This window comes from Megascapheus bottae, chromosome 17 (assembly GCF_031878675.1).
Source record: "Megascapheus bottae isolate mThoBot1 chromosome 17, mThoBot2.hap1, whole genome shotgun sequence".
NCBI lineage: Eukaryota > Metazoa > Chordata > Mammalia > Rodentia > Geomyidae > Megascapheus > Megascapheus bottae.
Window position 1 is genome coordinate 26761472 of NC_143525.1, and position 16811 is coordinate 26778282.

The following is a 16811-nucleotide window of genomic DNA, read 5'->3' on the forward strand; positions in this document are numbered from 1 at the left end:
CAAGTTACTATGGCAACTTCTGTTTTCACTTATCTCAGGCCTACTGACTGGTTTCTGTTGGTGCTGAATACTGAACAGTTCTAATTCACTGGTGATTCAGATGCCTGCACTAAGCCTGTTGCTGTTGTCTGGATTTAATTTAGCAACAAAAAGACTGGTCCTAATGTTGATAGAAATTTTTGTGCCATCATCCTGATGGATGCTCAATGTAAGGGTGTTCTTTATAGTGTTCCATCAAAACTCTCAGAAAGCCTCTTTGTTCTATTCTCTAATTGCCCAAGGTGGTATTTTAGCTTTGCCTTGGTTTTCTTTAAGGAAGTTAGACATTTGTTAAAAGTGGAGGAATAGTTCTATTAAGTTGTGTACTCTTGGAGTGAGCATTACCCAGGGCTTCAAAACCTTCCCCTTAAAGACTTAGATTTTCCTGTGCAGGGATTAAAAAAAAAAACAAAACAAACAAATAAATAAAAAAACAGGCTTTTTGGTGACCAGATGGAGGAAGGAGTTGAATTAGGTAAATATGTGCATGTTGGAGCTGGGGGTCTTCTGGCAGTATACATTTTCAAGCCAGTACCACAGAATCAATAGTTGCAAGGTACATATCAGGTTCATTCTTAGGACTCACTCTTTTTTTCAAATCAGAGCTGATTTACTTTTATCAATTTTAGTTGCTGATTTTATTTATTAAAGGGGTTTTGTTGAGAAATGATTTGTCCCTGAGTTCACTTCCTAGTACCACAAATAAACAAGTAACTCCCGCCCTCCCCTCCTCAAAACAAGAAATCATTTAGGAATTGGTCTACATGGCTTAGTGATAGAGTATTTTTTTGGCATGCCATAAGGCCTTGGATTTGATCCCTAGCACCACAATAAAGAAATAGTTCAAAATACCAAGCTGCACATGATACTACAAAACAGATGTCAAGAGCTGGGCACCAATGGTTTAAGCCTATATTCCTAGCTACTCAGGAAGCTGAGATCTGAGAATCATGGTTTGGAATCACTAATACACAGATGTAATAGTTAAAAAGCTGAGATTTGGGGGCCAGGAGTGTGGCTTAGTGGTAGAATATTTGCCTAGCATGCATGAAGCCTTGTGTTGGATTCCTTGGTACCACATTCACAAAGAAAGCCGGAAGTGGTGCTGTGACTCAAGTGATAAAGTGTTAGTCTTGAGAAAGCTCAAGGACAGTACCTAAGCCCTGACTTCAAGCCCCAGGACTGGCAAAAAGCAAAATAATCACTGAGATTTGGCCAGGCACTGATAGCTCACTCCTATAATCCTAGCTACTCAGGAGGGAGATCTGAGGGTCACAGTTCAAAGCCAGCCTGGCACAAAAGTCCCTGAGACTTTCCAATTAACTACCAAAGGCCCTTTTCAGTTCCTTACAATGACTAGATATATGAAAAAAAACAAATACAAATAGACATGAAAAAATAGAAAAATTTATATGAGGGCTGGGAGCATGGCCCTAGTGGTAGAGTGCTCACCTAGTATGCATGAAGGCCTGGGTTCAATTCCTTGGTACCACATACACAGGAGAAGCCAGAAGTGTCACTATGGCTCAAGTGGCAGAGCACTAGCCTTGAGAAAAATGTGTCCAGTGACAGTGCCCAGGTCCTGAGTTCAAGCCCCAGGACAAGAAAGAAAGAAAGAAAGAAAGAAAGAAAGAAAGAAAGAAAGAAAGAAAGAAAGAGAGAGAGAGAGAGAGAGAGAGAGACAGAGACAGAGACAGAGACAGAGACAGAGACAGAGACAGAGGGAGGGAAGGAGGGAGGGAGGGAGGAAAAGCAAAGCAGGAAGGCAGGAAGAATTTATATGAACAAGTTTATAAATGGTAGGAGGATCAGTTGAGAGTTGAGCCAGTGAAGTGCTCAGGGCTTAGCTGGTTAGAAATGACTTTAGGAAGGAAGAGTCATCAGTGTCTCCGTGTAGTTGGTGCAATGTTTAAAGGGCCAATGATGTAGGACCTGTGTTGAGCAATAGTGGGGATGTGAGATATTGGATGTAATGTGTTATTATCTGAATGCTTTTAACCTGAAGGAGTGAAGTAGATGATGTTACTCTGTTAGTCCCACTAAACATAGGAGCCATCCCTGCAGCCTGTCTTCTAGGAGTCCTTTGAGTTCATCCCAAGCCCACAATTCTGTTCATAAACTCCTGGAGTATCTGGTCCCTGACTGCCAATGGATAGTCTTTATTTGGCTCCATGCATCTCCCCTATGTTCTCTTTCTGTTTCTCCTGTCCCAAGTCCTAATCACCTTGTTTTCCTGACTACTATCTTCTGTTTTATTCACTTCCACACATTCATGATGCCAGAATTAGGCTTGATTCAACCTTTACTCTACCCTATTCTGTCTGTTCCTTTTGACTTTCTGTCCACAGCAGCCCAGCTTTAATTCTTTCCTTGCTTGCTTGCTTACTTGCTTGCTTTGCTTTGCTTTCTTCTCATCTTCCCTTTCCTCTTGCCTCCCTTTCTGTTCTCTGCAACTGCTTCCTGTATACTATTTAGCCTAACTTTGAGCTCACTGGCCTTAGACTCATCATCGCCTCAGCTTTTGAAGTGTTGGGATTATAGACATTATAGGCTTCATTACATTACCTTTGACTTAAAAGTTTTCTTAACTATTTAGCGTTCTCTCTCTCTCTCTCTCTCTCTCTCTCTCTCTCTCTCTCTCTCTCTCTCTCTCTCTCTTCTCTCTCTCTCTCTCTGTCTCCTCTCTCTCTCTCTCTCTCTCTCTCTCTCTCTCTCTCTCTCTCTCTGTCTCTCAGTCTCTCTGTCTCTCTCTCTCTCACCTTCCCTCTGGACTTATTGGATGTATCTTTTACAAACTTTTTTTGTTTTGGCACTTAATTCAAAACTGTATTGATGGCATGAACAAAGGCCTTTTTGTATGACCAGCTCCTGTTTAGCTTTATGTTGAGCAGGTTCTTAGTTCTTGAAGCTTCAGTTTCTTCTTCCTTTGTAAGATGAAGAGTAATGTTGTTCTTAAAGCTATACCCATACATATACACATACACACACAGGTACTTAAGGCTGTGAGTGAAGCTAGTTCCTTTTGCATGCTGGGCAGGCACCCTACCACTGAGCTATGGTTTAGAATGTAGTTTAGTGGTACAGTGCTTGCCTAGCATGAACATAGTACTAAGTTCAAGCCTCAGTATCCAAAAACTTCAACTGCTGGGCACTGGTGGCTCATGCCTATAATCCTAGTTATTCAGGTGGCTGAGATATAAGGATCAAGATTCAAAGTCAGCTGTGTACAGGCCCAGAGTTTAAGTCCAGGACTGTTACACATACCAACAAAATTGTAACAATTTCTTTTCTTTATTTTTTCTTTTGCCAGTCCTGGGGTTTAAACTCAGGGCCTGAGCACTGTTCTTGGGCATTGTCAAGGCTAGAGCTCTACCACTTAGGCCACAGCACCATTTCTGGCTTTTTCTATACATGTGGTACCAAGGAATCGAACCTGGGTCTTTGTGCATGCTAGGCAAGCACTCTACTACTAGGCTAAACCCCTGGCCCAAATTATAACAATTTCCCTCCCTCCCTCCCTCCCTCTTTCCCTTCCTCCATATCTCTCTCTCTCTCTTTCTCTCTCTCTCTCTCTCTCTCTCTTTCTTTTTTTCTTTCTTTCTTGTCATGGGGCTTGAACTCAGAGCCTGGGCACTGCCCCTGAGCTCTTCATCACAAGGCTATTGCCCTTGAACTTTTACAGCACCACTTCCAGTTTTCTAGTGGTTAATTGGCGATAAGAATCTTACAGTCTGGGGCCGGGAGTTTGGCCTAGGGGTTAAAGCGCTTGCCTAGCATGCATGAAGACCCAGGTTCGATTCCTCGGTACCACATACATAGAAAAAAGCCAGAAGTGGTGCTGAGGCTCAAATGGTAGAGCTCTAGCCTTGAGAAAGTCCAAGGACAGTGCTCAGGCCCTGAGCTCAAGCCCAGGACTGGCAAAAAAAAAAAAAAAAAAAAAAAGAATCTTACAGTCTTTTTAGTGCCCGGGCTGGCTTTGAACCATGATCCTCAGATCTCAGCCTCCTGAGTAGCTAGGATCACAGGCATGAGCAACCGTACCTGGCTCCAGTTATAGCAATTTCTAAGTAATAGATACAGAAAGTTATATAACAAATAGAGAAAACTTTATGAGAAATGCAGCTAGGTCCTATTTCAGCTTCTTCACATTGCTATCCTCCCGAGAAGAACCAAATGTTGGTAGATTCTCTTTTTTTGTATGATTTCTTCCATAGCCTCTGATCTGTGTCTATGCTGTCCAATATGATGGGTTTTGGCCAGTAAGATTCTGTCTCTGCCTTATATTACTTTATATGTTTCATTACCACATGAGGCTAGAAGCCACCCTTCCAGCCAGAGCAGATAGGGAGAATCCCTCACGACAGGAATTGCTAGTAGGTAGGCTGCTTTAGTCAGAACTTGTTTGTTTTTTGAGATGAGATCTCATTGTCTAGCCTAGACTGCCCTTAAACTCGGAATCCTCTTTAGCCTCTCAAATGCTGGGATTTGGGAAACTTTTGTTGTTGTTTCTCAGATTTGGAATTCTAAAAGACAATTGCATAGTTTCAAAACCAAAACCTAAAAATATACATGTACATATACATAGTCAGATGTCTTTGTCTCTTTCACTCTAATCTCTCACTTATCCTTTTTTTGTGAATTTTTAAAAAATTATTATGGTAAAGGTAATATTCACAGGGGGTTCAGTTATATAAGCCAGGTAATGAGTACATTTCTTTTTGGACAATGCTACCCTTCCGCTCTTTTTTTTTTTCCAGTGTTTTGCATAATGTTTTGCATAAAATTTTCTTCAACTTTGTTTATATATATTTGGGGCATGAATTCAGTACATTTTAAACAGTAACCTGACAATTTAAGATTAAAAAATGTCAACTGGGGGGCCGGGAGTTTGGCCTAGTGGTTAAAGTGCTTGCCTAGCATGCATGAAGACCCGGGTTTGATTCCTCGGTACCACATACATAGAAAAAAGCCAGAAGTGGTGCTGAGGCTCAGGTGGTAGAGCTCTAGCCTTGAGAAAGTCCAAGGACAGTGCTCAGGCACTGAGCTCAAGCCCAGGACTGGCAAAAAAAAAAAAAAAATGTCAACTGGGTTGTTAATCTAGTGTATGGCAGCAGAGCTAGTGCACTCTTGTAGGAAGTGCCATCCTCCCTGACTACCACATCGTCTCCTGGCCAAATGCCAGTTTCGGTGCCTGTGTTGTTTCATCAAGTACTGGTGACTTGTGCTGCTTGGCGTCTCACAGGCATTCTGATGGTTTCTGAAGCACCTGGGTAAGCAGTTCACAACATTGCAGTTTCCAGTGCTAGGAGTACCCACCCTTTACACCTCAAGGCCATTCTAGAAGCTTCTCTGCCAGAACAAAGGAACTCAGTAGCTATCTAGCAAATGGCTGTTCTTCCTACAGATTCCAGGGAGAACATGTTTCACAGAGCATGTGGCTTGATTGTGTGCGTTTGCCTCTGCCATAGTGAATCACCTGGCTTAGCGAGTATAGCAGGCCTGCACTGATTCATGTCAAGTTGTACATTATCCAAAAGTCTCTGGACTAATGGCATTACAGAGATCTAGAAATTGAAGCAAGGATTAAAAAGACTTGCAGAGGGGCCAGGAATTTGGCCTAGTGGTAGAGTGTTTGCTTAGCATGCACGAAGACCCAGATTCCGTTTCTCAGTACCACATACATAGAAAGAGCCAGAAGTGGTGCTGTGGCTCAAGTGGTAGAACTCTAACCTTGAGAAAGCTGAAGGACAGGGCTCAGACCCTGAGTACAAGCCCCAGGACTGGCAAACAAAACAAGCGTTGTAGACAGCTGTGCTACTAGGTAACTAGGGAAAGAATATTAAACCATTTAAAACAACTATTCTTGCCCAATTTATATTCTGTTTTTCCCCTATACTAGGGGTTGAATTTAGCAAAGGCTCTTACCAGTTGAGCCATGCTCCCAGTCTAGTTTTATATGTTTTAAACAATGGAACAAAATAACAGACCTCCTCCCCTGCTGATACATTGTTATTCACTGACCACCTGCAATTGAAAAGTTATCAAAGAAAGGTATTTGCTCTGGGGACCCTTGGCACCTCTGCCTATGTTCATACCTCTTAATGTCTGTAGTGTCTCTGTGAATCTGAGGTCAGTTACAGATTTGTCTTCTGGTTCTTTGTAGTAAACTGGATTGAATGGTTGAATTTAGGTTTTTTGGTAAACTTCACAATGTTTATTTATCTATACCTTGCCAGCTATACTTGGTTATAATAGTTTGAATATAAAAAAATTATGGCTTGAGGGGCCAGGAGTTTGGCCTAGTGGTTAAAGTGCTTGCCTAGCATGCACGAAGACCCGGGTTCGATTCCTCGGTACCACATACATAGCAAAAAGCCAGAAGTGGTGCTGAGGCTCAAGTGGTAGGGCTCTAGACTTGAGAAAGTCCAAGGACAGGGCTCAGACCCTGAGCTCAAGCCCAGGACTGGCAAAAAAAAAAAAAAAAAAAAAAGATCATGTCAGTTGGAGAAAACCAACTTTTTACTAGGGTTTGTATCAGGGAGTAAAATTGACTTAATACCAGAGGACCTGGGGGGATTTACTTTAAACCATTTTCTTTTAATAAAGGTTAAAAAATATATGTCAAAGGAAGTTCTGCAAATAGAATTTAAATGGAAAGTAGTATCAAATAATTATGGTTTATTTCCCATCAGCTTTATTGAAAAATAATGGATAGGCTTATGCTTGAAACTCTGTAATATTGGGTTAAGAGTGCAGCGTAGTGGTAGAATGCTTGCTTAGCATGCATGAAGTCCTGGGTTCGATTCTTCAGTACCACATACACAAGAAATGCTGGAATTGGTGCTGTGGTTCAGGTGGTAGAGCATAGCCTTGAGAAAGCTCAAGGACAGTGCCTAGGCCTTGCTTTCAAGCCCCAGGACTGGCAAAAATGAAAAAATAAAAAATATCTGTAACATTCTGGAAATTAAGTCATTTATAATGCTTCATATTGATGATAAGAAGTTTTACAATTTGCAGTGACCTAGTCAGGATCAATATTTTAAGACCTGATCTTTTTGTTATTGTGGCTACTTGCTAGGGATTTGGCCATACTTATTTTTTTATCCTTTAAATCCCTTTTGAGCTAGGCCCCTAGTGGCTCCTTGGTATATAGGAGCTTGCTGAGAGCTGAAGATCTTGGGTTCAAAGCCAATAAGTTGTAGAAATCATCATTTCTACACTCTATTCTCTCTTCTGATAAGAATGTTGCAGATCAGCTCTAGCAAATGAGAACCATCAATAAATTCCTGTTTGGAATGTATGAGCCTAGAGACTATCTGTATTGTTAGAAAAGAATGAATGGCTGTCCTGTTTCATACTTACAGCTGACCTTTGGTATCCTGTCCCTGGTAATGACCTTGAATGTTGGGAAGTGGAAAACTGGAAGATGAATCCATGGTTTTTTGTTTTTGTTTGTCCTTTCCTCCTGCCACAGCACCATCTTTTTCCTCCCCAGCTTAATAGGAATCTTACCTCGGGGTCGGGAGTTTGACCTAGTGGTAGAGTGCTTGCCTACCATGCATGAAGACCCAGGTTCAATCACTAGGTACTATATACATAGGAAAAGTCAGAAGTGGTGCTATGACTCCAGTAGTAGAGCTCTAGCCTTGAGGAAAGCCCAAGGACAGTGCTCAGACCCTGAGCTCGTCTGGGACTGGTCGGGGGCAGGGGGAATCAAGAAAGAAATCACAGTTCAAGCTCCTTAATACAAAGTGTTAGGTTCTCACTGTAGACTATAGGAATTGTGTCTCCTGCTGGGTAATTGAGAAATAAGAATATTTCTGTGTGAATATCAATAAGATTCTGACTCATCTTGTCTGAAACCAATTGAACAGATACAGGCTCAGACAAGTCTTTCAGCCCACTGTTCATACCTCAAGAATAGTTTTTTATACTCATACACAGCCTTTGCTTTGGGTCTTTTTTCTTCTAAGCTTTCTTTCATATTCTTTCTTTGTATCACTTTGTTGTTGTTTTAAGGTAGGGCATTTGGCCCTATCTGAGGTCCAGTGGCCTCAGGTATGCTATCTTTCTAGATCTATCTATCCATCAATCCATCTCTCTGTTTTGGTGACCCTGAGACTTGACTCAGAGCCTTACGCTTGCTAATAATAAGCACCTGTTCTGCCACTTGAGCCACAGCCATAGCTCTAAAGAAGTAAAATGTAAACTGAGGGTCATTTGGTTTTAAAATGGAACTTGAGTCCCTCTAGTGGGTAAGGTGTGATTCACCTTTCAGCACTGAGAGAGAAGGGAGGGGGCAGTATGGAGTTTCCTGACTCAAACTTTCCCACGCAATCAATGCTCAGTGCTGGTGTTACCAAGCCCAGTTGAGAGGCAGCGTCAGCCAGCCTGGGACTTGGCCTGACCTCAGCCAGAAGGTGGAGGCTGCAGCCCTGCTCTTCCACCCGTATTGTCTTAGCATCCCTACTCATTCTTAGCATGTGATCACACAAGTTGCTTTAGTTCAAGCCCTAGCAAGTTTGAGGTCAGCTGCAAGTTGGAATTTTACACTGTAGGATTTTTTTTTTTTTAAGCACAGCAATCCAGGCACTTGAGTTGCAGGGCAGTCCTTGGAAGGCCATTCAGTCCCTAGAAGCAGTTGGTGCTGCTGGCCAGAACATGGCCAGGTGTCGTAATTGGAAAGAAGTTGGGTTTAGGGTTCATGTCCCACTGGGGCCATTAGTAGTTGTGTCATCTGAGCTGTAATGGTGCAGCCTGTCTATGTCAGTATTTCCCTTTGTAAAATGGGAAAATGGCAAAATTATCTTGCTGTTTTGAGTCCTGCAAATAGCACAAGCAGAGGCTTCATGATTGAGAGGCCAAAGTTGTAGAAATTGCTTCCTAGTTAAATCTGTTATAGGGCTTGGGATTTAATTATTTGCCTAACTTCCTACTCTACTCTGTTCCTTCTTTTTTCCTTTCAGTCACCACCAAGTAAACGAAGGAAGTTAGAAAAACCAAGGAAACCCATTACATTTGTAGTGTTGGAGTCTATGATGAAAGAGTTAGCCCTGAAAGCGGCCTCTTTGGGCTGTGAGACAGTGGAAGGAACGGTGGTGCTCACCACCTGGATAGAGAAGATTCTCACTGACCTGAAGGTACGTGCAAGCATGCAGTAACACATGCCTAACCTCTCTTTCCTTCTTAAAAGGGTTTGGCAAGAAGAGACAGGAACTTTCCTATAATATTCTCTTTGTCTCCACTTAGGTCCAACACAAACGAGTTCCTTGTGGAAACGAGGAAGTGAGCCTTTTCCTGACAGCCATAGAAAACTCATGGATTCACTTAAGGAGAAGGAAAAGAGAGCGAGTGAGACAGCTGAGGGAAGTTCCACGAGCTCCTGAAGACGTCATCCAAGCCTTAGAAGAGAAAAAGGCCACCCCTAGAGAGTCAGGCAGCAGCCAAGATGTGGCCCAGGCCACTGAGGAGAGTGCCCTGTGCAGGCCTGCTCTGTCTGAAGGCGAATCTGCCACTGTAGGTGGCCACTGCCTAGGCCAGGAGTCACTGTCGCAAGAGGAAATCCCAGAAGCCATGGGGGATGAAAGGAGTGAGGAAAGGGGAGGGATGGTGGTTGTGGAAAGCTGCACGGGCTCCAACAATGGAGCCCAGGACCAAGAGACATCTGAGCAGTTGGGCAGTGCTGTGGGTGAGAAGGTGAAGCATCTCCAAGGAGCAACTGGACCATACCTGTTCAAGTGCTTGATCAAAGTTAAGAAGGAAGTGGATGACGCTTTAATTGAAATGCATTGGGTTGCGGGTCAGAACAGGGATTTGATGAACCAGCTCTGTACCTATATCCGTAACCAAATTTTCAGGCTTGTTGCCAGTTAATTCCAAAGTTCCTGCATAGTTAGAGGTGTCTATGGGGCTGGAGGTATAACTGGGTGGCAGAGTTTGCTTATGCTCAGCATGCAGAAGGTCCTAGGTTTAGTCTTCAGTACACACACACACACACACACACACACACACACACGGGGTGGGGGTGGGGAGAAGAGAGAGAGAGAGAGAGAGAGAGAGAGAGAGAGAGAGAGAGAGAGAGAGAGAGAGAGAGGGAAACCAGCTTACTTTGGAGGAACCTATGGGGTAGCAAAAGTTCCACTTCTGGTCCGCTAGCACTATGCTATCAACTTAAGCAGAAACCAGTTAATCCCATTTTAATCCCCTCCCCAACTTCTTATGTCATAGGTTGTGTAATGTTTGCGAAGAACTGTGATTGTCAATGACAAGAAGCTATCAGTAAACTCAGAAAGGATGTCAAGCTCAGTCAGGCTGGTCACCTCAGCTTTGGATTAGTTCTTTGAAGCCAGAGGGACTATTTATGATGTCTGGTCTGGCCAGTGGTCTCTATTCCCCAGAGTGCAAGGAAGTTGGAGCTTTCATCCTCCACAAGAGGCAGTCCAGTGGGGCTGAGGCCCAGAAGGCCTCCTCTAGAGTCACCTTCAAGACTGAAGCCAGGTAAATATGATTGCTTAACCCCGTCCAGACTCCAGAGAGGAGCTGGCCCCATGGTAGCTTGCAGAAGAGTCAGGGAGAGAAGCACTAGTTAGGCCAGGCAGAAGGGCCCATCTAGGGAATGCCTAAGAAATGGTGCTCACCTGGCTTGATGCTGCTTGGATTTTGTCCATTTCAGAAGCAGAATTAGGTAAGCCACATTTCTATATGTGACTGAGCCTTACCAGTGCTCCTTCCCCACCTCCACCCTGGTGAAAGTACCAGTTGTGGCACTTAGACTGCTTTGTGATTTTTGTTTCAACCTGTGAAGTGGAGCTTGTTTTGTTTTTAATGTAAGAACATTCAGAATTGAAAACTTTCAATCCTGTTTGGGTCCTGGGGTTGGCTTTGAGTGGGTAAGTGTTTGATGATGAAATGAGAAAGGAAACAAGGTCTGCAGCTTCATGGTTGAATATATAGCCAATGTGCATGTACAGCCCCGGGCTTAGTCCCCAGTACCTCATGATTCTCTTGTGTGTCTCAGATTGCAGGTGTGAGTCCCCACACCTGGCTTCCTCCTGAAGTTATTTCCTTGAATATATGTGTGTTCACAACTGCCCCCAAGTTAGAGTGGAAGGAATGGACCCAGGACAGGAGAGCAGGATTAGCATTCTATGTAAAATAACCATTATTCCAGTCCAGCCATTCAGTAGGATAACGACGCCCATCGAAGATCCAGAGTCAATATTGCAATCCAGGGCCTTGGATTCCTGCCTCTATGTTACACTTACTCCCTTTGAATGCCATGTTTGGGTGGTTTATGGGGTCCAGACCTAGCTTTTTTTTTTTTTTTAAGATGGCATATTAGTCATTGTTACTTGGCAACAACAGTAAGTAGTGAATAAGTTTTATTGTTAATTGTTATTGAAGAGTAACATGCTCAACGATTAGAATAAACGCACTGGAGATGTGAGTCGGTGGTAGATGGCTTGACTATCATGCATGTGGCCCTGGATCCAGTGCTAGCCCTGGGGGAAATCACCCATGGTCTGGCTTCTCCAGCAAAACCACTGCAGGTCAGTGATCTAGAGAAGACAGGAGGTGCTAATTGACTCTACTTGTACTGTATGTTTGGTTTTATGTTGCATCCTCATTTAGTAAATACTTTTGTATGTTATAGCAGTACTGTTGTATTTACATTGCTTACCTGTCGAGAAAGCCCTCAGGTAGAGAATCAGCCTTTTTGCCTGCTTGTAGGATTTCTCAGAGAACAGTGTATGTGGCTAGAAATTGAAGAAATTGAGTCTGGGTCTTTAGTGTTCTAGGTTTAAGACTTGTTATGGAAGTTGTGCAGGAGTTGAGGTTAATGATCCTAGAATTAAAAAAGAAATGTGACAAGGATGATGCCCACAGTCTGAAAACTAGAGCTGAGTGCCTTCTTTGCCTTTGGATGTTATTTCCTTCTCTAAGAAGAACAGTTTGTTTCAAATGGTCTAACAAGAGACACTACATTATAGAGATGGTTTGCATTCTGCATGGCTTTCCAGTCATGGGACGTGTATAATGGCATATTCTTCTGGTATAGGGAAAGAAACCATTTAAACAAATAGGTTACCTATTCACGTGTCACAGTGTTGAATGGTAGTCTCCTTAAATGTTTGAGGTCAGCTTCATATTGGTCTTGGTGGATTGGTATGAAATTAAATCTTGGTGGAATTATCTTAAATTCTATTCTGGTCCCTGGCATTAGCTTCTGATATCTTGATAGCTAAAATGGGAACAGAGGCTGTGCTTGTTTACCAGGGCAAACTAAAGCTGCTTTTGTTCTTTGGGATCTGCTTTGGTTTCATCATTTTGATTCCTTCATCCCATACCCTTGCCCAGCTGTTCCCACAGTAGAGCTTGCTGCCCGTCCTGGCACGTTTGAGGGCTCATATTGATTGCTTTAGTATATGTTTTTGCGAACATAAAACCCCTCTTTTCTTGATGGAAATCAAAGCTTATCACATGAGTACATCAGCTTCAAGCCTCTGACAAAAATAATAATACAAGGTGTGGAAGAAGTACAAAAGCTTGGGGAATGTTAGGTCTTTTAAGAAAAGAAATTAATATTTGGTTGTGGAGCCTTACTCGGCCAGCAGCACTTCCTTCTGCTTCCACATGGGGGCACCCTGAGTCCTCTTATCAAATGCCTTAACTTCACTTATGGGAATGGAATTTTCTTGAAATAACTAGTTGCTACCCAGATAAGTATTTTTATGTAAACAAATACATTTTTACATTAAAATTTTTGAAAAATAAAAGAAATTTACCTATGGTCTTTTAAAACTTAAAAAAAAGTCTCTGTTGAGTATTTTTTTTTTCCTTTTCTTTTTTTCCCCACCTGTGTTTCTACATTACAGTGCACTTAGTTTAGCTGGGCACGATGGCTCACGCCTGTAATCCTAGCTACTCAGGAGGCTGAGATCTGAGGATCATGGTTCAAAGCCAACCCAGGCACTAAAGAACCTGAAACTCTTATCTCCAATTAATTACTAGAAAACAGGAAGTGGGGCTCTGGCTCCACGGGTAGGGTGGTAGTCTTGAGTGGGAGAGCTGAGGGACAGTGCCCAGGCCCAGAGTTTCTCAGCCCCATGACTCACACTCTCTCTCCCCCTCTCCCCCTCTCCCCCCCCTCTCTCTCTGTCTCTGTCTCTCTGTCTCTCTGTCTCTCTGTCTCTCTCTCTCTCTCTCTCTCTCTCTCTCACACACACACACACACACATGTGAGTTTGGGCCAGTGTTTTAGGTCAAGTTTTTCATGGTGTCCAGTTGATGGGGGATGTTGAAGACATTTACTGAAAATGATAACTTTTCTAAAGCTTTCTGCTGGGACAGGTAATGCATACCTGTGGGTGGGTCATAGGGCTTGAACTTGGCCTGGTTGCTCTCCCTGAGCTCTTCAGCTCAAGGCTACCACCCTGTCCCTTGAGCCAAACCCTACTTCCCTGGGACAGATAATACAGACAGCTTTGAAGTAAGAGCTTTCAGGGCCCTTTTGTTGGTTCTTGCTTTGAGTTTATCTAGTTGGCAGATGGGCATGCCTGATAGGGTAAGGGAGGCTGAGTTTTTTTGGTGGTGCTAGACCTTGAATCCAGGCCATCATACCTTCTGGGAGGGTATCTCCCCTTGAGGTACATCCTCAGCCTGGATCTGTGTTGTTAATAGAAGAGTCAGTGAATGCTGTGCTGTATATAGTATGTAGGTGTTGTTAGCTGGGCCTTGTTTGCTACAGTGCATGTATCTAAGTAGAATATGACTATTATCTTAGGGTATGGGTGCCAAGGAGAAAGCCCAACTACCTGTTTTTTGTTGTTGTTGGTTGTTTTGTATTTTTGCCATTCCTAGGACTTGAACTTAGGGTCTGCATGCACGAGGTGATTTCTCTAACCACTTGAACCATGTTCCACTTCTTTTTGGTGGTTAATTGGGGGTAAGAATCTCACAGCATTTCCTGCCTAGGCTGGCTTTAAACTGTGATACTTAGATCTCAGCCTCCTGAGTAGTGGGGATTATAGGCGTGAGCCTTAAGTGCCTGTATTGTGTGACATGGTCCCAGGGTTTGTGGTGGCCACCCCACAGATACACCTGTTAGGAAGAGAAGGTTCTGTTTGAGAACGTGGAATCAGGCCTCTTGAAGAAGGGATGGGTCAAAGATGCCATTGAGGGGAGTACTGTGGGAAAAAGGATGTGACTACATTTTTTAGGAAGGTTGGATTGCTGAATGGTCAGTAGCCACAGTAAAACCTTATCCTAATCACCACTTGGCTTTTGCCCAGATGAGTGGTTTTGTGCTTCCTAATTATCCCAGATCCATACCCTGTGTGAGTGCCAGCACAACACCAGAGCAGCCTACAGGGGGCGTCAGCCAGCCACAGAGCTTCATGCACATGCCAGAGCTCCTGTTCTGCTCTGGAAAGACATTCAGATTCTTTGCTGTGACTCATCCAAATGACTAAAACAGCAGTTCATTTCTTTAATTGCTAGTTGGGACAGCTAATGCTGCCTTTTGGAAGTTGTGCTTTTACTCTGGGAAACTATGTTGTGACTGAGTGAAGACCTTGTATATGCCTCCAAATGCCCTTTGTAGTGCAGTTGGTCTGCCTGTCTGCCCAGGCAGGAACGGGGAGGGGGAGAGGCGGGCTGTGGGCTCTTCTTAGAGAGGAAAAGAACCACAGGTGCTCTGAGTGAGAAACGCATGCAGTAGAAAGGACTTGGATGCTTTGAGCAGATATATATATATAATTCCAAAGTGCATTTCTACAAGTGGAGGCATAGCTCAAGTAGTAAAACATCAACCTGGAGTGAAAAAGCTAAATACAAAAGCATGAGGCCCTAAGTTCTAGCCCTAGTACCTGCACAGGCACATGTGTACCTATGCGCTTGCACGCGCGCGCGCGCACACACACACACACACACATACACACACACCACTAGTACAGCAAAACACAGGAGAGTGTCACTTCTATAAAGCATGCCAGTCTGTCTAAACCCTGGTTTCCTTGGGTAAAGCTGAGGTCTGCTCAGAGCAGTACCTGAGGACCAGACTTCCCTATCCAGGAGGAAAAGCAAGGAATTAATAATGGGTTGTCCATTTGGTGTCCACGTGAGGTCCTTATGGTATGGTGCCCTTGTGTGACAGCTGAAGAAAATAGCTCAGAAAGCTTAGGCAAATTGCCCCTGAGCTTATTCAAAGTGAAGTCATAGACATATAGGACCCAATTTGAACTCGGGCCTGAGAAGCCAAGGCTGTGCTCTTGTCCCAAATGTCAAAGTGCCACATCAAAGTGATACATGTAAGATAGCCACACTTGCTTCCAGTCACATTTGACCCACCTCTGTGAAAGGAGATGGCAATTATATGACCCTGGGGAGAGAGAAAAGGCACAGTGCCCAACTTTATAGGGTAGCACTTTTATAGTCATATTTTTCCAGCCTCTGATCAATAGTGAGAGTTAGTGAAATTACTTATAATTAGTTCTTATTTATACTACCAAATCTTCATAGAATTTTGTACTTGGCAGTTGGGCAGATAATTAAGTAGTTAATGAAACCACAAAATACAATGTGTAGTGAAAGCACATGTTGGAGCAGAATCAATGTGGAATAACTGATAATTAGGTAATGACTCTTTGACAATACGTAATTGTATAATAGTGTCAGTTTAATTCTTTATGACAAAAAGGCACTGCCATGTATTTCACTTAACCAGAGTTCATGAGCTTGTCACAGAAGGTAGCATTGTTGAGGAATCAGCAGGTCCTCTTTCCAGGTGGGCGTGGGCCTGCTTTAGATCTGGGGATGCAGAGGCTGCTTGCCATCTGGTAGGCCTTCTCAGGAAGTCTGCTGGGGAATCTAGGAGAGCCAGGAATTCCCAACTGGAGGATGAGGCTGACTCCAGCAGCCAGTCAACCTCCAGGGAGCTGGCAGCTTGTGCAGCTGCTTTTCCAAAAGAGCAAGCTCCCCGCAGAGCTCTGCGGAATAGGTTCCCCCATTCTCACCCCCAGGGACTGTAGGTGAGTCTGGGGTCTGGTCCCATGGATTTGCTGCTCATGGATTTGGTGTGTCTTACTGGCAAGGGTGAGCATCTCCAACTGTGGCTATGCTTTGGAGCTCCCTCCCTCCCCATTTCCTGGTCCTGGGGCTTGCACTTAGGGCCTTGTGTGCTCAAGTCTTGTGTTTTACCACTTGAGCCACAGTACCACTTTTGGCTTTTTTTGAGTAGTTAATTGGAGATAAGAGTCCCACAGACTATTCTGCCTGGGCTGGCTTCAAACTGTGATCCTTAGATCTCAGCTTCTTGATAGTGAGGATTACACCAATCGCCTGGCTTGCTTATGGAGGTAGACCAGATCTGGCCAAGGTTTCATTGAGCTCCAGACCAGCACAGATAAACTTCTTTACTCAAAAGGAAAGTAGTTCCTTCTTTTGCCAGGAGTCAGGCAAGAAGGCAAAATGCCTGTGCCCTGACTCAAGGGGAGTGGCTTTTATTTAGCTCCTGCTGATTACTGCCATATAAAAACATGTGACTTGTGTCTGGATCTTCTGATTGTTTTGAGAGAAGCTAGAAATACAGACATAACTGAATTCTGGCAGTTAATATTTTATGTATGGGGGGTAACCCTGCATGATAAATCATCATTTTCTGTCCTCTTCTATGACTGACTGGTAGAGCTGTCGTATTTGCTGCCTTCACTTTTCCCAGTTCTTTTATTTCCACCTGTGAGGTCTGCTTGCTCTCCTTTTTTAGGGCTTTTCTA

General features: G+C 43.5%; 1 protein-coding gene and 1 long non-coding RNA gene across 2 annotated transcripts in view; both read left to right on the forward strand.

Moving 5' to 3' along the window:
• The window catches only part of Mettl16 (methyltransferase 16, RNA N6-adenosine), a 46391-nt gene extending 36325 nt beyond the window's left edge, over nucleotides 1-10066 (forward strand). The window contains exons 9-10 of the mRNA XM_090351653.1: nucleotides 9006-9179; nucleotides 9289-10066. Of these exons, the coding sequence (XP_090207779.1) occupies nucleotides 9006-9179; nucleotides 9289-9912 (798 nt within the window). The 3' untranslated portion in view covers nucleotides 9913-10066. The remainder of the gene's footprint in view (nucleotides 1-9005; nucleotides 9180-9288) is intronic.
• Nucleotides 10067-10105: 39 nt separating this feature from the next.
• LOC150051469 (uncharacterized) overlaps nucleotides 10106-16811 on the forward strand; it is a 13476-nt gene continuing 6770 nt past the window's right edge. Inside the window, exon 1 of the long non-coding RNA XR_016538330.1 lies at nucleotides 10106-10536. This is a non-coding gene — a long non-coding RNA (uncharacterized LOC150051469). The remainder of the gene's footprint in view (nucleotides 10537-16811) is intronic.